The sequence below is a fragment of the Harmonia axyridis genome, chromosome 6 (assembly GCF_914767665.1).
Source record: "Harmonia axyridis chromosome 6, icHarAxyr1.1, whole genome shotgun sequence".
Lineage (NCBI taxonomy): Eukaryota > Metazoa > Arthropoda > Insecta > Coleoptera > Coccinellidae > Harmonia > Harmonia axyridis.
The window spans coordinates 20,807,441-20,833,319 of NC_059506.1; the positions used below are offsets into that span (position 1 = coordinate 20,807,441).

Here is a 25,879-nt window from a genome sequence, read left to right on the forward strand (position 1 = left end):
GAAGTTTAACTGAAGGAAAAGCATATGCTCATCATTTATCATTAGAGCTTTACTTGAGAAAAAGTTAATTTTGGCAATGATGGATACTACACCATTTATTTCCTCGTCCTTCAATCCTAAAATCGGCTTTTTTCTACAGTACCTAACAGTAAAATTCCTCTTATTTATTTCTCATCATCCTGTTCATCGTCCTGATGATCCTCCTTCGGAAATAAGGATAGTCTTCAACGCATATTGTGCATCATCTAATGCCAGAAAAAACCTTCTTCTGACAGGCCAAAAGTTGCTGAGTGATATTTTCACGCTACTCTTACGATTTTGTCTGCTCTCCTGTCACCTCCTGAGCTCAAAATAAAGTTATGGAGAGCACGGAAAGTTATGATGAGATCACCATGAAGCCTGCTGTCATCAAACGTGGACAAATTCATGATGGACAATCTTAGACCATAACTGGGCTGTAATATGCCGTAGGGTAGGCGAGTTTTCCGCCGCTGGACGCTCTCCAACAATGCTGAGTCTCTACTCAATGATGCACCCCCCACAGGGCGAGCAAACTCCAATTGCTTCATTTTTTTCAGAACGGTTAATAGTATGGGGATTATCATAATGAAATTATGAAGATCGGACGGAAAAAGATATGAAATATTGAGTTCAGTGGTTAATTTGTAAGAATTGCCCAATGGTTGTTTATATTGTGCAAACAGAAAGAAGAAAAGAAAAAAATCCAGAAACATCAAAGGAATCAAACTAGAGACAAAACCTCTTCGACATATGCAGATCATTCAGCAAAATTTGGACATAATTTCAACTAAATTTTCATTATTCTACAAAATGAAGAAAACATGCGCTTAACACTGTTTGAGTCCCTTGAGATAAACAGTTACAAATCTAGACAGATTTTGTTGTATAATCACGCAGGCGTGAATAGGTGCTCCCCCCTTCAACATCTTCATACAAATCTCTGGAAATTCCAGATGGCAGATACTTCTTCTTCCTTAAGCTAGGGAATTCTCCTTGTTTGCTAGGTATTGGCTTCTACTCAGTAGATGAGGAAAAACAACTTTGTCCCCATCTGTTTGGTGGGCGTCCAGGTTTTTTTTTTCCATTGGGTCGTTCATTTTGCAGATGTGTGCAATCCAATCTAACGCCATCCTATCAACATGGTCTCTCCATTATATTGCAGGTGCGTTTGAACATAAACATAAACAAATAAATAGGTACGAGTTATTTTTTGATGAAAATTATTTCAACAAAGAGGTTCTCTAGAGGCTTGAGAATTATAACTGAATCTTATTACATTCATTCTGATTTTTATTGGCGAATCTATAGTTAACAACTTTAAAGTGAGAAGAATTAACCCATTATTTCCTATATACTAAAATTATTTTCATACTTAAAATGTACGACTGACTAATACCAATAGCTAACTTTCATTATGAAACTTGTGGCAATACCTTTGCGACGACTATGATCAATCAATACCATAAGCAGCACGATAGGTAGGTGTTACATTCATTTTGATTTTCATTGGCGAATCTAAAGTTAACAACTTGAAAGTGAGAAGAATTAACCCATTATTTCCTATATACTAAAATTATTTTCATACTAAAAATGTACGACTGACTAATACCAATAGCTAACTTTCATTATGAAACTTGTGGCAATACCTTTGCGACGACTATGATCAATCAATACCATAAGCAGCACGATAGGTAGGTGTTACATTAATTCTGATTTTCATTGGCGAATCTAAAGTTAACAACTTGAAAGAGAGAAGAATTAACCCATTATTTCCTATATACTAAAATTATTTTCATACTTAAAATGTACGACTGACTAATACCAATAGCTAACTTTCATTATGAAACTTGTGGCAACCTTTGCGACGACTATGATCAATCAATACCATAAGCAGCACGATAGGTAGGTGTTACATTAATTCTGATTTTCATTGGCGAATCTAAAGTTAACAACTTGAAAGAGAGAAGAATTAACCCATTATTTCCTATATACTAAAATTATTTTCATACTTAAAATGTACGACTGACTAATACCAATAGCTAACTTTCATTATGAAACTTGTGGCAACCTTTGCGACGACTATGATCAATCAATACCATAAGCAGCACGATAAGTAGGTAGGTGTTCGGAGAGATGATAACACTAATCTCAGTTCAGTTGGGAACTCTACGTCTCAACATGCGCTAGACTAATAGGTGTTTTTACATTTTTTTACTCTCGTAGACAATGAATTAAATTCAAACTCAAAATAAAATTAATTGTCAACATCCAAGTACTCAAAGCAACGAACCATAAGATTTGATTATATCGTGTATTGCTTAATACTCAAAAACACAGTAAGGTCATAAAGTTTCTTAGAATTGTTTGGTCTTGAGTTGAACTCAAACAAGTCTAGTTGTGTTCATTTATGAATCGTAAGGAAATTAATGAGGTATGTAGAATGTTTCAATTCAGATTGAGAATCGCATAAAGAAAAATATACAAATAGTTTGTTTCGTCCAATGTATGTTAATGAAAGCACAAGCACCTCACTTTTATAATTGAAAAGATGTTAGTAATGCACGTTTCAGAATGAAATGCTACTTCTCTTCAGTTCAGAGATACTTAGGAAAAGTTGGGTTGAAACAATAATTTTTCGTAGATAATATCTTGATTTCCACATATTATATATGTTTTATTCGATAAAGAAAAGTCCTAGAAATAGAGATTAATATTTATCATCAAACTAAACATATACAAGTCATCAATTTTCACAATTGAAATTTTTTAAAATTAGAAAAAGAGCATGTCAGATTTTTTATCTTCAACTACCTAACGCCAATTTCAAAAACAACTTGAGGTTATTCCTGGAGGTTAATAGAATTAGATTCTGTTCGACTGGAAACAACAAGTATTTTAATGAAATTTTTTTATTTTAGTAAAAATCATCGTCAGTTAAGCCTTCCTCCAAAGTATTGCTAAAAATATATGAATAAATATTTTTCCGATAAACGGAAACCTTAAATGGGTTTACAACTGAAATATTCAGCGTGCCAAAAAAGTAACGTAGCTAGTAAATAATTCTTGTGAGAAGTTATTGAGAAAAATCCTTGCACCCGTCGATTTTTAATTTATGGAGCAATTTATCGTATACTTTTTTCAATATGATATTTCTCACCCCTTACGCCTCTCACCCCTCTACTTTAGTTTTTCAAATGGGAATATATGGATTTTGATACATCAAATAAAAGTTAATTTGATTACCTATTCAGCGATGTGGCTAAGAGAAGGTTTGGTTGTGCCGTTTTTTATTAAAAAATTAGGAAACAGTTTTCAATTTGTGATTTGAGTGTGATTGTGCAATCCTTTTACTAATTAATATTCCAGGAAATCCAGGAAACCATGGATTTTTAATATCGATAGCAGGTCTCCCAATGCTTTTTTTGGATTTACGTTCTACACCCTTTACTCTCCACATTCTTCTACTGATTTTTGAAATAGGAATTGCACATTGAGCGGTGCAACTGAAAAAAGAAATTGTTAAGCCATTTTTTCATTGCAAAATCAACAATTTGTAATTGATGTCAGGTTCTTATTCTTGAAATACTATATGTTGAGAAATATCTTTCGACCCGCCGATTTCTATTTTCGAAGTTTCAGAAATGCATGCAGTTTTGAAGTTGAGGGGTTTATACCCTTAACCCTCAACAATTTTTTTCTATTGAAAAAAATTGCTTCTGATATATCGCATCAGAGGTCATTCGATGACCAATTCAGTTATGTGTCAGTAAAATAAAATTGTACCTTAAAATGTAACGATAAAAAGAACAATTCATACACACACTAAAATCACAAATTGTTAATTTTGTAATGAAAAATAGTTCACAAATTTTTTTTTAGTCAAACCGCTCAAATGGCAATCGAATGTTCTTTCATTTGATACCAAAGCCATATATTCCTATTTGAAAAAAACTACAGGGATGTGGAGCGTAAATTCGAAAGAGCATAGGAAGACCTGCTTTTGAAATTGAAAATCCATGGATTCGTGAATTTCTATTAATAATAATTAGCAAAAGAAAAATGGTCTGATTTCAATTACTCTCTAATCACAAAATGGAAATTCTTTGCTAATTTTTTATTAAAAAACGGCACAACCAATTCTGGCCACATCGCTGAATAGGTAATCAAATTATAATAATAATAATAATTATTATCTTTCATTTAATGTATCATAATCACAAACTATATATTACCATTTGAAAAAATTAAGTAGAGGGGTGCGGGGTGAAGAAGGTGAGAAATATCAAATTCAAAAAAACATACGATAAATTGTTTTTTTTATTCTTCGTACAACAATTATTGACGAGTAACGTTACTTTTTTGAATGATACCTCTTCATTAATAGTAAGACCCGTTTTTGGCTTTTTAGATAATCAATCTGAAAAAATTATATGATAATAATTATTAAATATCTACTCACTCATTCTTGGAAGGAAGGGGTTCAATTTGTGTTTCATTAGTAAGTCTATTCCATTTTATCCTTTTCCACTCAGATTAATGAATCGAAATTATCAATTTAATTTTAATTGACTCGTGGAATGTTTTATCTTATTCTAGAGTTTCTATAGTATATGGCATTTTATTTCGTCTACAACAATTTCAATTCTTTTCCAATTTTAAGTGAATATTCTGATTGAAAAAGGGCTCAAAAGAAGTACTTAACTATAGAAAATATAGGAGAAGAAGAGAGAGTTGAAAAAACAAATTGTTTTATATCATTTTTTGCGATCGAATAATCTATTCTGCTCCACGGTGCTTCAATTCTAACTACGCCGCTGGAAACAGTAATTGTTGTGTAAAATATATTTTGCGAAAATATAGTCATTTTCTTTTTAATCAATCTAATATACTATCACTACTTGTTAATCCACTGGGATGCACACAGTGCTCCTTTTGGATATACCATGTTTTGATCCACTTCAAATGAGAATCCACTCAAGACATAGGTATCATCGTTCCACTTCAACGAATATTAAAATAAGAAACCAAAACAGTTTCGGCATTACCACGAATTTTAACAGCACACTAACATTTCTAGTTAAAAAGTTTGTAAATCAATTCGCCATTCATCTGAAAATACACTACAAATTATTTACTATTTGATTTTCTCATTGTTATAACGATTGCTTCATTGCAGATGCCAAACCATTCCGTTGTATACAGAATGATCTGTCAGTTGGCCTGAAATATCGATCTACAAATATTCATCAATCGATCGAATAATCAAGCCTATGTCACCAGGAAAGCAGGAGAATTAGTCGGAAAAAGACATAGGTTACTTGCGCAAAACTTATCCGGTGAAAAGTTGTGAATATTCATGATGACTGAGAAGACTCCGGGAAATATTCTTGGTACATCTGGAGTTAGAACCAGAAAAATTTCCCATATGGTACCAAAAATTGTGCCCAAGACTGTGTCTCCGAATTTGAAGAAAACTTTCGTTGAATACTGTCAAAGTTCAACTATACAAGGATTGAGTTACTTAGTAAAGGAATCTTCAGCTTTCGAAAAGTATGTTAACATTTAAAATTCTATTTGAACATATTCTTGTTCCTTTGATTGAATAATTTTTATTTTCTTCAATTTATTTAAGGAATACGACAATATCGGAACCCAATAAATTAAAATTCAACGAGATCCAAAAGTAAATAAATGAAAAATACCTAACGCCAGCATTAAATCTGATTTCCAATTATACATGGTGACCCGTAAATCGACGTCAACCGCGCATGCTGATAGCTCAGGTCTTGGATTTGAGTAAAAGTGTCTTAGTTTTCGAGATATCGACAGTTTTATGGAAATCGTCAAAATCTACTCCTTAGTCATTGTTCTGATGTACAAATGTTGGTATTTCGTTATTCTTTTGCCGATCAAAAATTACAGGCGGAGCAGCCTACCAAACATGACCAAAGATTTTCCCAAGGTGCGTATGGTATGCTCAGGAAAAATGAATGGTTCCAACTTTTCGAATTTTTCGAATTTTGTCATCTAACTTTGATCATTTCTGCTATGAAAAAAGTATATCAGACTAACTCGGCATTATTCGCCAAAATTTAGCCTTTCAAGTAAAATTTTCGATAAATTATCATTTTCTGCTTGACTCAACGAGGAAAAAAAATATTGATATTTTAATGAAAAGGTAGCTCATTCTGTGATTTCCATTTCTAGACTTCTATTCGGAGAATTTATTGTCAATGAGTTAACAATGTTACATTGAATGTCAGAATTGCTTGCCACTGACTTGAATGCAAACATGACATTTTTTCAAAAGTGATTGTTTCATTAGTCGTGCGCATCCGAAAGCATTCAATTCTTCTACTGCACCATTAATTCTTTCTCAGAGTTCTGTTTCAATATTAATCGGGTTGTGATACACCTTCTCCTTCATTCAACCACTGAAGGGAAAATCTACTGGAATCCAATCTGGTGACCTAGGAGGCCACAAAATGGTATCAAGTCCAAATAACTTCTAACTCAAACAAATCTCATTTGCCGGTCAAGTTTGTGGCAAGTTTGGCAAAATCTGGTTAAGAGCTCCATAGATTTGCATATTCGATCACAATGAGAATTCAAATTACAACTGAAACTAAGATGAGAGATTAATTGAATTTTGATGCTATCGTAATAGTAACAATTAAATTATTAGAAGTCATTTGCTTGGTTATGTTATTCAGTGGAGAAGATATTTCTGATATTCTCCTTTTAGTTTCAACCTAAACAATTAATGTTCTAGGAGGATCTAAGCGGTATATTTTAAATCTATATCGAACAGTTCCTAACGGTGGACAGAAAAACCTATTTCTTATTCGAATTTTGGATTCTACTCGATCCAAAATTCATGAAGTAATAATTTTAACGAGTCTTTCCGAAATTCTTCGATAACAACAACAAAAAGTTCAAGATAAAACTAAAGTGAATGAATAATTTCTTCTAAAATAATTTCTCAAGGATACATTTTCACTCGTTTCAAACAAGTTCATAGATTTCATTAAATCTAAATGAATTTTCAACATACATTTATTTATCATTACAACCCACATAATGATATTCAAGAGGAAATAACCTATCGATCAACAGTTAATTGTGCTTCCGATATTCTCAGATTACCTCATTTTTCATGGCTGGTTCCAACGAATTCTACTCAGATAAGTCATAGAAAAAGTATTGTATTTTTTATATAAATTTTTAAATAATCAATTTTTCTGGGAATTGTATTTACATGAAAATATAATAAAATATTTTTTGCAGCATACAAAAATAATGAAAAAAATTAAAAGAAGTGTGAACTGGAATAACCGAAAAAAAATTGATAGAACATTACCTAATCTGCAAAATAAAACCGTATGTGATGTATTACGTTAGTTTATTAGTTTCAATAATTAAAATTTGGCATCGTTCGAAAGAAAAACAATTTCAACCATACTTGAAATTCTCATAATTCATGTTTGGGGTTGAATAGAATCTAAAATTTGCATAAGAATATCCGTCCACCATTTACGCAGTTCATATCCTTAGAATCTGTATAAGCTATTTGCATAAACATTGATTGCCAAACTACACAAAGCCTTTCATTTCCAGAATGCAATCAATTCATTCTAAAATCACAAAATCAAGAATAAAAAAAATTCATTTCTTGTACTTCTTATAGTTCTTAAACATAGTTTTGAAGTTAAGACTTTTCGAATATATTATTTTAATGATTTGACATATTTAATCAGCCAATGATAATCATGATGAGGATTGAGGATCTTTAGTGTGGTCCATGCTTTTTCACACCTTTCCCAGTGTTTGATATCATTACTTATGTAACATCCCGTTAAATAGGTTTCTTATTTGCAGCTCAGACTTTTTTCGAATAAATAATTATGGGTGCGTCAGCATCATTTCTTTTTTCAGAACTCAATAAATCCCGTTTCATGAGTTATAAAATATTATTCGTTTTTATAATGTAGACACATACCTAAAGTCTTGTTTTACTTTGTTGGTACGAAATCGTGGAGGAAAAACTACTCTTATCAATTAATCTTCAAATTCATTCAAATGAGATGGGTATGATTACTTCAAACTTAGTGTTACAATATCAAATCATCTATTTCTAGCGTTATTCATGTCTTACGCTAGCATCAAACATTATGTTGAAAATTTGGGTTTGACTATTTGTCTACAAATCTTGTAGGTTCCTTGGTCGCTTTCAATAAACACGGGAATTCAAAAAATCTACAAAAACAATAATGTTCTCAAAAACTACTTCCAGAAAAATGTCTCACGTGTTCCTCCGAAAATTGTAGTCACTCTTCAGTTCCTGCCAATCGCCATCTTGTATGGATAGAAATGAAGATCTCCAGCAATGGCATTAGGAGAAAACGTTTGTTCATCGATGTTACAATGCATGATGGTCACTGAACCATAGATATATAATAAAAAATAGATACGAAAGTCCAATACTAACAGCCGAAACTGTTTTTCTGCATCTTCTCCCTTCTTGGGAAGAACTAATGGGGTTTTAGTCACCGTATTGTCAATAAATGGCGCTGTATGTTGCTTGTAACTCAAGATTTCGCCGATCTATTCAACTCAAACCAGAATAAAGTGATTCAACTATTAGGTACCAGGGCACTGTGGTGTTGAATGAAACGAAAAAGTCGATGAACTCGCAAAAAGTGTAATACGGTTCAACACCTGCTGGACCTGAGCCTTTCTGTGGGCTAGGAAAAGACCAATTTAAGAAAGCGGTATAGCAATGAGAGTTGAATAACAGGATAACCTACTAGACAAACACGCCTGGACTTACTCAGGCCTAGGAATTCGTGATGATTTCACCTACCTATGCCAGAAAGCTCTTGAAGCTGTCACGAGCTGAGCTTCATCAAACATCATTTGTACCGTATGGGAAAGTCAGTAGATGAGATTTGCAGGCTCTGTAGATCAGAAGCAGAAACAGCTGATCACATGGTATACAAGTGTCCAGAGCAAGCTGGCCTAAGAACCATTTATATGGGGAAGCTGGTCCTGGATAACCGTGAGGTAAAGACTAAGGCCCCTAAGGAGGTTGTCAGTTTTATCAACACGTCAACATCGTCAATGGACGACCTCCTAGGTTTCCATGAATGAGTAGGGTAGAGAACAAAAGATCTACATGATCGCAGTTTCCGGAAGGCTTATTGAGCCACAACGATCCCAGTTCAAATAATAATAATAATAATAAAAGGAAGTGCTAGGATTAGTCTGTTCCTGGCGATCTTCAAGAGTTATGGGGAAGATGTTGGAAACAAATCATAACTGATATTTTTATAGACACCCATGGTATTGAAAGCATTCCTACTGGCAGATCTACTCGTGCATCTACAAGCCAGCAGGTGGCGCGAAAGATATTGTTCGATCAAATCGCGAGAGTTTCCAATCTATAGAACCTCAATCTATGCACTGAACTGTGTCGGGAAAATATTATAGTATAGTATATCCAAAGTCACTTGAAATACTCCATAAGAACGCTTGGCCATAGATGTCCCTTTGAAGTGGATACCGCGATCCGCTAAATACCTAGGTTTATTTGAAAGTATTGTTAGGCAATAAATTCACTGGCTCCAAAGGAATTTCTGGAAACTTGGACAACCCTTGTATAATCCAAATATTCTGGGTTCCTCCAAGTGACTTTGGATATACTATACCACCTCTAGAACGAGATCAGTAGCGCTCCGCAACGATATCAACTGACTGAAGTGCGCGCATTTTAAAAAAAGAGGTTATGCTGCCGCATCCTGTATTTCATTTTCTTGAAATTCTCCATTTATCCTAACTGATACCTATACTACGTTTCAGGTTATGGTGGTTCTCAACCATTGGTTTGTGCATAATTGGATGCATCTATATGAGCTACAGAAATTACGTGAATTGGAAAGATAAACCTATAATTGTGTCCTTGGCAACCAAAGATGTTGGAATCTGGGAAATACCCTTCCCTGCAACAACGATATGTCCAGAAACGAAAACTAGGATAGATTGCCTCGATTATACCGAAGTTTTGAAGGATTGGAAAGCTGGTAATCCTCTAGATGAAACTCAGAAGTATTTTCATTCTGTATTCGTAATTTTTTTAACACTGCATGAAATATTCATTTTTCAGAGAATTTTTCGAGTACAAGTCTTTAACATGTTTGAAAAGCAACTATGGGAATTTGTCAGAAGGACCGGCTTTATTCGATGATGATTATTACGAATTCTTATACCAGGTAAGAATGAAATATTAATCTAATTAATAAACATACTATTATATATATGTAGGATCCAGTTATTATTCCCTGTAACGAATTGAGATGGTCAACCGGATGCTTGAAGACCTATTAGATTCTTTTAGTGTCGAGGGCATGACAGTTTCAATCGGTTTACAGGGAACGAATTGTTATTGTACATAATGTAAAAAGGATGTGTAATTCTTCGGGGTGTCGAAGAATGTGTCATGTCGGTTGTAAAACTTAAGAGATTTACTGGGGTTGGGAAAGTTCCAGAACAAGACGGTTATGCCAGATGTGTCACATCTGTTTCTCAGGTTCTAGTCCTTCTAGAATATTCGATTTCCAGGATCTTTGGGGGCGGTACGGCAAAAGCCCTTATTGGACTAAGGGGATGGTACCTTCCCCTAAGGGTGTGGTCAAACCGAGAGAAGGGAGGTCTATATTCAAGAGAGGTTAGTTCCAATCGGGAGAGAGCAGAGTTCAAATAAAACCGACGGGTACAGACGGTACAGTTTAACTTAAGCCGAAGACGAGTCAAGTTCAGTCGGTCAACTTAAGACGTAAGACGAAAAGACGGTTCGCGGACAAAATTAAGACGAGTCGCGAACAAGTTAAAGACGACCGAAAACTTGAAGTACGACGAAGACGTGATATACGAAGACGTTTCGAGTAATCAACAAACGAGTTAAAGATTCAGTACCGTAGTGAGAAACTTGTAATTAAGACGTAATTAGGATCTTCTCAATACTGAGTTTGTACTGTATAAGTGTGGCTTTGTAAATAGATGTAAATAATTGGAAAGAATTTAATTATTACAAATCCAACAACGTCAAGGAGAAAAAAAGGCCAGGTAATCGAATCATACCTCTAGACGATCGATTAACCAAGCCTACATTTACACGGTGTCAAAATGAACATGGTCTTTTCGGATTCTGGAAAATTGCTCGGATCTATCAATTTCGTTTTTGAGTGGGACATTTTTTCACTTAAAAATCATCATCACTTATTTCTCTTCGCGGTAAACCCATTTCCTTTTTGGCGAGTCGTTCTCGAGCCAAGTTTTGGGTGCGCCTTCTCCCAGGGATTTTGGTGTTTCATCCCGAGATCGCTGGTGGGCTCTTCAGTTGAACTATCTAGCGATCTCTGCCCAAGCCCAAGACACAACTTCTCACACCATCGTGGAGAAGTGATGCTGGTGTCACTGTTTTTAGTACTGTAATGATTCATTACGGTACTGAAATAGAGAAATATTATTTCAGTGCAGATCAGTTGACTTGGATTTCAGCTATTGCAAATGGATGGGAAGAACTTACAGCTGTTCAGAGATTCTGAAACCTATAATGACGGATGAAGGCCTATGCTTTAACTTCAACATGTTTGACGTTCACGATATATATACTGATGATGTGTGAGTATCAAATTTATATTATTCTACTGAATAGAATTCAGAAATATGATTCATGAAAAATCGAGTATAAAATCCAGAAAAACACTGATTTCAATTTGTATTCAATGGATTCGGTCCTTACTTGAGGGAAATTCATCAAATAAAACGAAACAAAATAATTTGCACAAATTTTTGAATACTAACAACAATTGTTCTTCACACGTCATGGCTTCTTCAGATCAATTTCGACAACATTATAGTCGAAATTAAAAATTTATATGAAGATGCGACAGTGTTGTTGTTGATGAAACAATTGATGCTCATTAAGATGGTTGAAGTATAGTTACCACAACTTCAGTACAATATTGTTCTATGTGAACTCAAAAAACTTGATTGTAGTACTCATTTTATGATATTGCTGGGGTATTTATGAGAACTTCGAGAATATTTCGATTAAGTATCAAAAATAAATAAATAAATTTGAATTGAGCACCATGTCGACTGCTATAATGACACCTTGCTTATATATTGACATACCGATAGGTGGAATACGCAAGTTATTTATATGATAAATTGAACTTCAAGAAGTCTTAGCCGATTTCTCGATTAAAATAATTTTCAGTTACAAGGTCAATTTTTACCACGTTGACTTCGTTAGCACACAAAAGGTAACAATAAATCCACAATTACCTCAATGAGATGATGTGCACTGCGATCAAAAGGAATCATTTGGTTGTTTTCTTCGTAGATAAAACAGGTAATATAGAAACGGCAATCTTTATCCTAATACGATCCAGTTTTTTGTACCTTTGCTAGAAGATGTACACAATGACTAGTAATTTCAGCAGGATGATCAACTTTTCATACCACCCAATAAACATTAATGGTCTTTTATGTTCTATTGTGCCCGTTAGATTCCTCCTCACCACCATTAAAAGTTCGCCTTCCAATTCCATAGCTCTAATGAACTGCAATATCTGGGATGGCTCCAAGGAGGCTACAGACTTATTCTTACAAATTTCTCGTCCAGAATATTTCTGCCAAGAGGAGATAACGAAAATATATAAGGCAATAACGGAAGAAAATAGGAGACAAGTCACAAGGGCTGTTTTCTTCGAAGTGCCAAAAGCGTTTGATGAAGTATGGCACAAAGGACTGCTATACAAACTGCTTGTGGCCGGTTTCCATTGAGAGTGCTCAATGGTTCAACTTGTAGTCTTTTACAAAAATTCTCACAAATTTAGAGCCAAAGTTGAGGGAGTACTGTCTTCAGAGAGTGCACATTCAGTTGGAGTTCCGCAAGAAATGTGAATTGGTGAATTTATGTCACCGTTATTGTATAGTAGTAAAAGGCTGAAGCCTAACTGAAAAATAGAAAGAAGTTCATGATTAAAAGACAGTGATAACAAAAATGACGGTCAAGCCCAAGCAGTTCTTTTTGAAAGAAAAAATGTGAGAACTTATATTTTTAGGGTATATTTCAGATTGATTTTTATCATTCATTACTCCATTTCCTAAGATTCTTTTTAACTCCTGAATGAAATCTCAACTTCCTTTGATTCCCAATGTAGGATTTCACATATGCCTACTTATGCGTTTCGTCCCTGGCACACACACCGGACTCATCAGTGTGACTTTGGTATATTTGTGCGTGCCGTGTCACAGACGCTTGGGGAATTTTATTATTATCGGGAGCCGCCGGGACTCGAACCCGGCACCTTGTCGCATCTCGGTGGGTGAGTCTACACTCTTAACCTCTAGGCCACCGAGTGCTGTATTTATTGTTGCTATGTGGAGCTTTATGAGAAGCCGCCACATGACTCCCTCCCCAGTGACGGAGGAACGAAACTTATGCGTGTTATGAGGTCATCGGTGCAGCCGGGTGATTGCCGCCTAATCAGAGCTGCACCTCGCGGCATCGTGCGGACGGTGAATGCCGCCTATTCAGGTCCGCTATACCGCGGCAGACCAAGGAGCACGTATTGCACGTCATGGGAATGGGCGTCTAGAGTTTCGTTGGAAATTGCAGATATATGTGAGCTACGCATCAACCTTCTGCTTTCCAGGACACATTCCCATCACGTCGGGGTCACCAATGTAGGATTTCACATATGCCTACTTATGCGTTTCGTCCCTGGCACACACACCGGACACATCAGTGTGACTCTGGTATATTTGTGTGTGCCGTGTCACAGACGATTGGGGAATTTTATTATTATCGGGAGCCGCCGGGACTCGAACCCGGCACCTTGTCGCATCTCGGTGGGTGAGTCTACACTTTTAACCTCTAGGCCACCGAGTGCTGAATTTATTGTTGCTATGTGGAGCTTTATGAAAAGCCGCCACACCAATAATGTTAATTTTCTTCTATTCGTTGCATTGTTAATAAGGAAATAATAACGTTGGTGCCCTAGGAAAAAGCACAATTGGGATGTAGATCGCAACTTATCCTATGCTTGGGATCCTGAAGATGGATATGCCAAAGACTATTTCTTGAATGGAACCCCAAAACGTTCGGTGGAACCAGGAGCAAAAAATGCCCTAATGGTCGCATTTTTCACAAGAAAAGAAGACATAATAAGCTCCTGTCGTGACTATTCTAAACAAGGAATGAGAGTAAGTACTACTTCATATAAATCTGAATTCCCTTCCAGTTGTTGTAATACTACATGATTCCTCGTCATTCTTTCACAAGTGCGTTATTTATATTATCTTCCGTAAAGTTATACAGGGTGGCCACTTTTTCAATGGGATTGTAATAAACTGGCCTGTAGTTGGGTGTTAATGTTTAAAAAAGGAACTTATTAGAAGAGCGGTTTTCTATAGTTCCGGCCAGTATAGTTATTTTGAAATTACACAATTCCCCTTTTATGAAACAATCTTTCGTGCGTCCGGCTCATGCACTAGGATAAGTCTTATATTTGATCTTTTTCGAGGAGGTGTTTCACTGAATGAGACCAAGTATTTTCGAATAACAAAGTTTAATAATGGATTGAAATAATTAATGAGAAAATACAGTCAATAAAATTTGCACATTACTAGCCTATGGCAAACACCTCAAGAGTAAATTAGAAAAAATTATAACACTCGACAATCTTGGACTATTTTGGTAAATCTTTCATAAGGAGAAAAATCATCAAACAATATATACAGGGTGTTTCCTAAACATGCGGCAAAAATTCAGGGGGTTGTTCCTTGGACTATTCTAAGAATATTTTGTCCTTTGATGATTTTTGAAAAACCTATTTGTTTCGAAGATATAGGGGAAACAAAATTTCAGATAATAACATTTTATTATGAAAAATTACATGAAAATTCAACTCAACCTACAAAAACTGTTGAAAATGACCACCTCTAGCCAGCATACAAGCATCCAATGTGTTTGTATAGCGATTCATAATAGTCAAAGATAAAATGTTAATTGCTAATACATCACAAAACGAATTCAAATGAAAACCGTGTTTAATCTGTATTCCTTTACCATCTGCACTTATCAATTTTTAGTCAAAAAACTGGCCGTTTTTAGTAATTGGAATGTTGTTAAACAAATTTAAAAATAAATTGTACCTACCTAGTAAACACAGTGCGGTACGCATTTTTATTTAAACTATTATTAATTTTAAAAATATGAAAAATGTTGTTCGCCCTGTATCTTCGAAACAAAGAGGTTTTTCAAAAATCATCCAAGGACAAAACATGCTTAAAATAGTCCAAGGAACAACCCCCTGAATTTTTGCCGCATGTTTAGGAAACACCCTGTATAAGATTAAATTAAATATCCTTACCCTGGATATCACAATCACTGTTCAAATAAACCTTTCAACAAATTTCCTATTTGTACCTTTCCTGAAACCGTTCCCGCAAACCGACTTGAACTTTATTCAACTTAGGATCGAACTTGAACTCAGAACCGAATTGCCCTTTTGGTCCCACCTTCGAACCGAACCCGAACTTCCACTTCTAACCCTGACTCTAACTCTGACTCTAACTCTAACTGTCTACCGAATTGCAAAACTATTGTTTTTATAGTTGAATAATCGTCACCCTCCTTCTACCAAATTTTTCTAAGCGTCTATCTTCTTTTTCCTTTTGTCCAATCAGAGTGATTGTCCTTATGTACCTAGATTATTGGTTCCACCCCATGTTATGTACTATTGACATGGGGTTGTACCGTTAGCACCGCCTAAAGTCAGGAACGTACCGCTGGTGGTCCCTCCGAAAAGAACAGATTTTTATGTTCTAAGTTTTGGGCCATTTAATCCTCCCTAGAGTTTTTACGACTACATTTTTATTGCTTTGACATCCTGTACAAATCTTTCGAAATTGGAACCTAGTTGTTTTATCGTGGGATATCGACAGTGCCAACCACTCTGGGGTGTTTATCTTAAGCCAGGATGAAGGACTTAATGCCTAATAAATGTGAGGGGTGACAACGACTTCGTTTGCGTTCACTTTACTGAGATAGAAACGGGAATTTGTTGAATATCCTTTCAATGAGCCTGTACTAATTGTGAATTATTATTCACATTCATTACATTACTTTCCCCTTTGAAAAAGTTTTGACATCGGTTGTCATAACTTTTCCCTTACTACCATCAATAATCCAAATTTATCATCTCTCGAACACATATATCCAATAAGTGTATACCTACAATAATGCAATAGCAATCAAGCATTCTCCAACATATATGAAAAAGGTAAATCAACTTATCTAAAATTTATCCCTCAAAAAAGAAATCTCTTATTACTAAGATGGTATGTTCTTTTCCCTTACTTCATATCGAATACAAAAATTTTCAACAACAAAAACAAAATCTACAACATAAAATTAAAGACAAGATTTATCGATCATTCTTGTAAAATTCTTTCCTTAACCATTCCACTGTCTCAAACATGGAGTGCTGTGAGTTCACTGTCGAAATTCGAGAACACTTTCGCGGTACATACTGGTATCGTCATGCCGACTCCTAGTGTTTTCGAAAATTCAAGACGATATTTCGTTTTCTCCTGGACCCAACCTTTGTTTCGGGAATAACCTCCAAGGATAGATAAGGGACATAGTGTCACTTGTCCTTAATGTAACGCAATAATTCGTGAAATTCGCACTATCATTACACATATTGTTTGTATTTCGCGATTCACTTCTTGAGCGTAAGACTTGTAGTCTGCTCCTCCATACATTAGGGTGTAGTTAAAGTACGATGAAATGTTGTTCTAGTTCGATGGTTCCGCTCGGTGTCAATCTTGACGATTCTCTTGGCATCGTTGATGTCTTCCTCAGTATATTCGTAGTGTATATCTTGGTCGGATTTGTACGAAGTTACGGTTTGTGTAAACTTCTTCTGCATCCTCAGTTTCTCGCTGACTTTCTTCTCTTCATCTCACTAATGAACAACTGAAAAACTTCTTCCATAGCCTCTAACTTAACCCTTTCGCCTGGTTCCTTAACACAACTGTCTATACTTCTCAGGTGTTTAACTCAAACTGTAGTTTATTGTCGCTTGGACACATCGGAAAATCACGTTAATTAATTGTTATCTTCCGCACATATACTATTCGTGGTAGACACACACCTTTGGGAGGAAGGTTATTCCCTTAACTACGATTTGGTCCTTCTTCAAGACGGTTGATTTCTTCTTCCTCGTACTCCCTATATAAATTACAACAGGGCACAAGAAACCTCTCAACAAGGTTCGTTGAAATATACAATAATCAAATTAAAATGAAATACACTAAACAATACACATTCAATAGAACATTCCACCCATTGCTACTAAACAATAAAACATTGTGCTCACTTTTGAACTGCAGGCGAGGGATGTCCTTCAGCGACCACAATGTTTTTTCCTTTTTCCAAGAAAAATGTTAAATCATGAATATCAATTGAATTCTTCAAAATATCCAAAAACCCAGAAGGGGTACCTATATCAGGTTGTCGCTCTCCGAGTCAGCGAGTCCCTGGAATCTACGAAAAGGGCAGGAGCCGATTCACATCTCCTGAAGGTCATATCTGTCTCTAAGATTTTCCCCACGTTACCCATCGCGAAGTTATCCTATCTTACTCTATCAACTAAATTAATCCTAACTTAAATTTAACCCCAAAAATAACTACAATGAAATGAAAAAAAAGTTCTCACGTTATCTGAAGCTGTCTCTCGCCGTTAGTGGTAGCCCCATCGCTCTGGTGGGCATCTTACTCTATTTGAACATCGTCGAACAGGAATTTCAACTTCTTCTACCGATTCTTCTTCGCTTTCCCCCTGATCCTCATCCTGGTTTGTCCAAGTGGGGATCAAAACCGGGCGGAATTTTTCTATCTCCTCCCGTTCTTCATCTGAATCGGTATCCAGGTCCGTATATCCCGATCTCACGCGTTTTTCTAGTTTTTCCTTCATTTCATGTCTTCGTGCAGTGTACGTTTTCATTCTATTTACATGAACAACTTGTTCCTCTCTTCCTCCGCATTTCCTTACTCTACACGTCACGGGACCAATTATTTCGGTTACCCTATACGGCCCATCCCAGTTTTTCAATGATTTGTAAGATAAACCCCTTTTTGCGATCATTTTCCTCAAATATACCAAGTCTCCCACATTGAACTGAGGGTTTACTACATTTTTATTAAACCTCGTAACCCTTGCGGATTTTGCACCCCCAGTATTTTCGTACATTTGGTCGTAAACTTCACTTTTCAATGTTTCACCGAATAAGTTGTTGATTTCCGAATTGCCCTTCAATTCTGCCGGTATTAATGCTTCCGAACGAACCGGAATGATAACCCCTGTTTCTGAAGTGATATCATTTTTCCGCTTTTTCTTTGCCTTCACGACTGAATCAACTGGCCCGAGCTCAAAGTCTCTCAACTTTTCATATTTCCTCACTTTTCTGAAAGTCGATCCCTGTTTCTCGAAATCCGTTATATTCTCCTGTGTAATACCGCAAACCCTTACTTCTCTTATTTTTGAATTTTCGATGTCTCTATACTGCGTCTTCACCTCAAGTTCCCTAACCTCATTTGCTTTTGTCAAAATATCATCATTTATTTTTTCGGCCGCTTGCGCGCTCCTCTTCTCAATGCGAGATTCACTCTCCTGAATTTCCGTTATTTCATTTTTCGGTATTTCTTCCGACTTATTTTGATCAAAGTAAACTCTCCTGATATTTCCGATCTTTAACTCTTTATTCACTTGACAATGATGATTATTATGATATTGGGTTTCTCTCCAATTTTTCGTTGGACATTCTCTCGACCAGTGTCCTGTCTGTTTGCAGGAAATACATACTACCTGATTTATTCGTTCCGATCTCCCAAAAGTCCGACATGCCCTCGCGAAATGTCCCGGTTTGCCACAAGAATAACAGCCTTTTTCGACGTTTTGTTGAACGTTCCTCCAATTTGCCCAAGTACTTCTACATTCCTTTGCCGAATGACCTACTTCTCCGCAAAATTGACATATTACTCCGAAATTAACTGTCGATATATTTCTTGTAGATAATCTCCCTTGCAACATTTTATTAGACGTTTCCTGCAATCTTACTAGTTCCTCCGCTTTTTCCAAATCTAAATTTTCTTCGCGCAATAAAAAAATACCGACTTCCCTCATAACGTCTTTACGTAGGCCAATTTTGAATTGATTCAAAATGAAGTCCCTATTTTTCTTTCTTATACCCGATTCCTCATCCTTCGTTGCCCCGGCCAAATCTTCACTTAACAGTTCCGTCCCTATAGTTCGCAATCTAGTGCAAAAAGATGACACGTCTTAGTCCTGTCTCTGAAAACAATTATTCAAATTCCATTGATTTTCCCAAGACAACCTAACTGAAGTGAATTTCTGAAAAATCTAACTTTCAATTCCGCATATGATCAAAAATTCAACGTGATATCAGATTTAAAAAAATTATACGCTTCCCCTACGAGTTTCAATTTAAGCAGTGTCAACGTCTCATTTTCACTCCACCCGTCTAATTTTGACCTGAGCTCAAATTTTTCAAAATATCTGGTTGAGTCCTTGCCTGAAAAATCATCTAAAGTTGTTGCGATCATTCCTAAAGGGTATCTAAATGGAATTTGTGATAAACTACTTGTATTCGCCGTAGAGTTAGTGCTAACCGTCGGGAACATTGTAAGTGTCTTCTGAGCTAACCCTGTATAAACAAACAAAACTATTTATTTAGTACAAAATTTCTACTAAAATAATAAGAATAAAATTTCTACTCAAATTTTCTCATAAAAAAATTATATCAATGCATACAACAAATTCATGTACACCGATCTCGTAGGTAATCCTCTTACTGCTCCTCGCCAAACAGTATTTCCTCAAATGAATTATTAATAAATTATAAATGTATTATTAATTAACACAAAAAAAATACCAAACGTTAGTCCTCAGAGTTTTTTTTTGTCAGAAAAAGATCAGAATAGATCGCACCGCTGTCACCATTGTAATAAACTGGCCTGTAGTTGGGTGTTAATGTTTGAAAAAGGAACTTATTAGAAGAGCGGTTTTCTATAGTTCCGGCCAGTATAGTTATTTTGAAATTACACAATTCCCCTTTTATGAAAGAATCTTTCGTGCGTCCGGCTTATGCACTAGGATAGGTCTTATATTTGATCTTTTTCGAGGAGGTGTTTCACTGAATGAGACCAAGTATTTTTGAATAACAAAGTTTAATAATGGATTGAAATAATTAATGAGAAAATACACTCAATAAAATTCGCACATTACTAGCCTATGGCAAACACCTAAAGAGTAAATAAGAAAAAATTATAACACTCGACAATCTTGGACTATTTTGGTAAATCTTTTATAAGGAGAAAAATCATCAAACAATATATATAAGATTAAATTAAATATCCTTACCCTGGATATCACAATCACTGTTCAAATAAACCTTTCAACAAATTTCCTATTTGTACCTTTCCTGAAACCGTTCCCGCAAACCGACTTGAACTTTATTCAACTTAGGATCGAACTTGAACTCAGAACCGAATTGCCCTTTTGGTCCCACCTTCGAACCGAACCCGAACTTCCACTTCTAACCCTGACCCTAACTCTGACTCTAACTCTAACTAACTAACTAACTGTCTACCGAATTGCAAAACTATTGTTTCTATAGTTGAATAATCGTCACCCTCCTTCTACCAAATTTTTCTAAGCGTCTATCTTCTTTTTCCTTTTGTCCAATCAGAGTGATTGTCCTTATGTACCTAGATTATTGGTTCCACCCCATGTTATGTACTATTGACATGGGGTTGTACCGTTAGCACCGCCTAAAGTCAGGAACGTACCGCTGGTGGTCCCTCCGAATAGAACAGATTTTTATGTTCTAAGTTTTGGGCCATTTAATCCTCCCTAGAGTTTTTACGACTACATTTTTATTGCTTTGACATCCTGTACAAATCTTTTGAAATTGGAACCTAGTTGTTTTATCGTGGGATATCGACAGTGCCAACCACCCTGGGGTTAAGCCAGGATGAAGGACTCAATGCCTAATAAATGTGAGGGGTGACAACGACTTCGTTTGCGTTCACTTTACTGAGATAGAAACGGGAATTTGTTGAATATCCTTTCAATGAGCCTGTACTAATTGTGAATTATTATTCACATTCATTACAGGATTGTATTGGTAACTTTTAAACCATAAGAGTTAGAAGGTCGGTCAAATGGAGAAAAAGTTGCATTCATAGGAGCATTGTCAAGCAGTTTAAACAAATCGAGATTATCAGGGCCGGTTATTGAGATATCATACGAAAAGTAAATTCTGTCATTTTGATTTTTCTTTTTTTCCCACTTTATTTCAAATATTATCAAAAAATGTTTTTTTTATTCGACAGTAAATTATCTTCAATTTGACGTAAACAGATTTCGTATACAACGTTTCGTACTCCCTGGGCCACCCTCAACCTCATTATTTTCAATACGGACCTGCATATTTTATGACACTTTTCGAAATAACTTTTAACGCTGAATTCACCGATATATCATACGATGTCATTCAAAGTTGATTTTCAGGTGATTTTGACCCTTATCCAAATTTCTTTGGGTCGGATCTGTATTACATTCAGGTACTTTTAGTTTAATTAACAACATGCAATACATTTCGATAAGAAAATCAACTAACTCATCTTGAATTGAATGAAACATATTAGAATCAAAGCAAGAAACAAGTAATAGTATATAACATTACTAGCAAGGTAAGAGGGTTTTTACTGGCGAATGGAGGATATAATTGACGAGCCGCAGGCGAGTCAGTTACCTTCTTGAGCCAGTAAAACCCGTTACCTTGCGTGTATTGTTTTATATTTTATTTGTTTTTCATTTGTAAAAAGGTTAGATAAATTCCAAAAAAATCTCAATAATATGTCTCAAATGTCGTAAGCTATCATAGACATATATACATATAAGTCTATGTAAGCTATGGAAGCGTTGCCATGAACATGTCTGTTTATTTTTCTTTACATTAGAAATTATTGAGGCAGCAAGTAGTGTAGCTTCAAGTTTATTACCAGCAAAATCAGCTTCAAGGTACGAGCGAGAATACGACGACTTCAAAAAGTGGCAAAACAAAAATAGTGTGATTGGGGTAACTGAAGATGTTTTGTTGGTCTACTTGAATCAACTATCAGCTAGATTCAGCCCTAATACTTTATGGGCAAAATGGTCTATGCTGAAAAGCTGGTTGGAAATGAAAGAAAAAGCCCCTGTCCGCAGGTTTGTTTTCCTTAAAAAATTTATTGAAAAATATGACGTTTAGTTGTCATTTGCAGATTTCAAAAGGTAAAAGCGTTTCTGAAACGAAAAAATGAGCGTTATACGCCAAAAAAGGCCAAGGTATTAAGTAAAGAAGAGGCTGAACAATTTCTTTTACATGCTCCTGATGACCAGTGGTTGCTGGCGAAAATTGTAACAATATTTGGGATTTTTGGATGTTGTCGATGTGACGAAATTCTCTCCTTAAACAAGAATGATGTAGAAGATATGGGAAAATACGTTATTGTGACATTGCGGCAAACAAAAAATTCAACAACAAGAAGATTCACCATAACCGATGATGGCTGCAGCTTCAAGCCTTGCATGTTATACAGAAAATATGAAATCTCCGGCCTCCTGGAACAGAAAACCTAAGATTTTTTTTTGTCATATCTACCGACATGGAAAGTGCATTTCCCTTAATGCTGGCCAGCACACTATTGGTGGTATCCCAAAGCAAATAGCGAAACAACAAAAAAATCGAAATGTCTAGCAAATTATTTGGTAGTAAGGAGAGTACAAATGTTCTGCAGTCCTCGAGTTCAGCAGTTTCTGAGTCAACATATGATTCATCATCATCAGTATCAACTCTTTCATCATCAAAAATCTGTGTTACTGAAAATAACAATTGTACCATGATTTTCAACATATATGACGATAAAACAAAATTTTCTAATGTAAATAATACTACTAACTTGTGAAAATTTTGCAAGTTAACTGTCAGTTTTACAAGTTAGTGACTTGATAAAATAAACTTTCTTGATTAATATTGTGTTTTTGGAAACTGACGTTTACAAATGAGAAACAAATAAAAATTATTTACATATTTCAGTTCATACTAATTAAACGGAACTATTATTTAATCAAAGAAAAATCAAATAATTATTCGGAAGTATCTACCTAAATGAAAATTAATGATATCTCAAAAATAAAATTTATGATACTACGAACCCGAGATTCTTCGCGAGAAGATTGAGAATGTATTGGAAGGTATTCAAGGAGATGAAATAAGCAAATGTATAAGAAGTATGGGTTCCATAACCTTAAAGTGCATTTTACAAAATAAAGGGCATTTCGAACAATTACTTCATTAATTTTCATTTACTTCCGATTAATCATTTGATTTTTCTTTGATTAAATGATAGTTCCGTTTAATTAGTATGAACTGAAATATGTAAATAATTTTTACTTGTTTTTTGCTTTGATTCTAATATGTTCCATTCAATTCAAGATCAGTTAGTTGATGTTCTTATCGAAATGTATTGCATGTTATTAATCAAACTAAAAGTACCTAAATGTAATACAGATCCGACACAAAGAAATTTGGATAAGGGTCAAAATCACCTGAAAATCAACTTTGAATGACATCGTATGATATATCGGTGAATTCAGCGTTAAAAGTTATTTCGAAAAGTGTCATAAAATATGCAGGCCGTATTGAAAATAATGAGGTTGAGGGTGGCCCAGGGAGTACGAAACGTTGGATACGGAATCTGTTTACGTCAAATTGAGGATAATTTACTGTCGAATAAAAAATTCCTGAAACATTTTTTGATAATATTTGAAATAAAGTGGAAAAAAAAGAAAAATCACGATGACAGAATTTACTTTTCCAATCATATCTCAATAACCGGCCCTGATAATCTCGATTTGTTTGAACTGCTTGATAATGCTTCTATGCATGCAACTTTTTCTCCATTTGACCGACCTTCTTACTCTTATGGTTTAAAAGTTACCAATACAATCCCATTGAAAAAGTGGCCACCCTGTATATTCATATTTAAATATAAGAAATAGGAATGAGCTCGGAAACGAAATATAAAAAAATAATAACTTTATTTACTTAGTATTCAGCATGTGGAAAATAACTAAAACTCGTTGGTTATCTGGATACAACTCCACAGTTTTATGAGCTAAAGAGATTTGATTGAAATAATCTCGATATTCCTTTTGATCTACTTCACACTTTTGATTTTCTTATTTTTACGGAATTATTATGAATAACAACAGATGAAATGATTATTTTCAGGTATCCCTTCATATGCCGAATCGGATTCCTAGGCCAAGTGAAGTGTCCTTCCATGTAGGATTGGAAAGTTTAGTCTCTGCTGCAGTGCTACCAACCATGTCTTATACGTCTACTGACGTGAAGAGCTTCGTTCCTGACGTGAGGAATTGTTATTTCTCGAAAGAGAGGAAGCTGAGATATTTCAAAGGTTATTCGCAGAATAACTGCAACATGGAGTGTACCACAAATTTCACGATGAAAGCCTGTGGATGCGTAGCATACTATATGCCGAGTTAGTAAAACATTTAATTCTGTTACTTCAACTTTCATCAACCGTTATCATTAGAGTAGGTATTTTTAGAGCAAGTTGATTTTGAGAAATTTCTCAGCAGTAACGAGCTCAATATTCCAAAATTATATATTGTTTTTTTCTTTAATTTTGAAGTCTTCTTGAACCAAGAAAGAAAAGCGAATCGTTCAACCATTTGATGTTGAGTGAAAAATGAATTGCTGAGGTTCACAAAAACAAAGCCTACACAAACAGTAATCTTAACTTGTACAAGCCCTGAACATCTGAGAGATCTCGCAGAGGCCTAGGAGAGTCGTAATAGATAATATTGAAATAGAAATATGAATACCTTTACTGGAAATGATATACTGTGTAAAGAAACACATATATACAGGGTGAATCATTGGTAAATGGGCGAAAGCTGAGGGTAGATAGAGGTCACTAAGGCGAGTCAGAATAACCTATATTTGAAGAATCTGTCTCTCTTTATAATCAAGATACATAGTGTTTTAATGATTTTGTCAATTTCTTCAATTAGCCATAACTTTCGAACCGCCATATACATTTTAATGATATCTGGTACGTTTATTCTCTGAAACAACTACTTCATACAGATATAGCAACTGACTTTTTCTACAGGTCCGGCCAAGGAAAAATTGATACATGAGATTCAAACCAGAAAAAACGCCCTGTACATGAAAATTTCTTTAATCTGATAGGATATTCAAATAAAGGAGAAAAACTAAAGGGAGTAGGATATTTGTGGAACTTTCGCTTGCGGTTTTGATACCATTACAAATTCAAGAAATTTTGATATACACGGTTTTTTTTTTGGGTTGAATCTCATTTATCAATTTTTCCAAGGCCAGACTTGGGAAGAAATTCAGTTGCTATGTCTGTTTGAAGTATTTAACGTATCAAATATAATGAAAATATATAGGGTGGTTCGAAAGTTATTGGTTATTGAAGAAATTGACAAAATCAATGAAACACTCTGTATCTTGATTATAAAGAGAGATAGACCATTCAAAAATAGGTTATTTTGACTCGCCTCAGTGTCTTCTATCTAGCTTTAGCTCGCCCATTTACCAATGAATCACCTGTACAGGGTGGGCAAATAAGCGAGGTAAGCGGCTATATCTCAGGATCCAC

The 25,879-nt window shown here is 35.2% G+C and overlaps 1 protein-coding gene across 1 annotated transcript in view; it reads left to right on the plus strand.

Annotated features, from left to right (window-relative positions):
- The first annotated feature begins 2,180 nt into the window (after window positions 1–2,180).
- The window catches only part of LOC123682281 (pickpocket protein 28-like), a 30,394-nt gene continuing 6,695 nt past the window's right edge, over window positions 2,181–25,879 (plus strand). Inside the window, exons 1-7 of the mRNA XM_045620830.1 lie at window positions 2,181–2,452; window positions 5,198–5,571; window positions 9,880–10,125; window positions 10,184–10,289; window positions 11,552–11,700; window positions 14,094–14,295; window positions 24,460–24,730. Of these exons, the coding sequence (XP_045476786.1) occupies window positions 5,378–5,571; window positions 9,880–10,125; window positions 10,184–10,289; window positions 11,552–11,700; window positions 14,094–14,295; window positions 24,460–24,730 (1,168 nt within the window). The 5' untranslated portion in view covers window positions 2,181–2,452; window positions 5,198–5,377. The remainder of the gene's footprint in view (window positions 2,453–5,197; window positions 5,572–9,879; window positions 10,126–10,183; window positions 10,290–11,551; window positions 11,701–14,093; window positions 14,296–24,459; window positions 24,731–25,879) is intronic.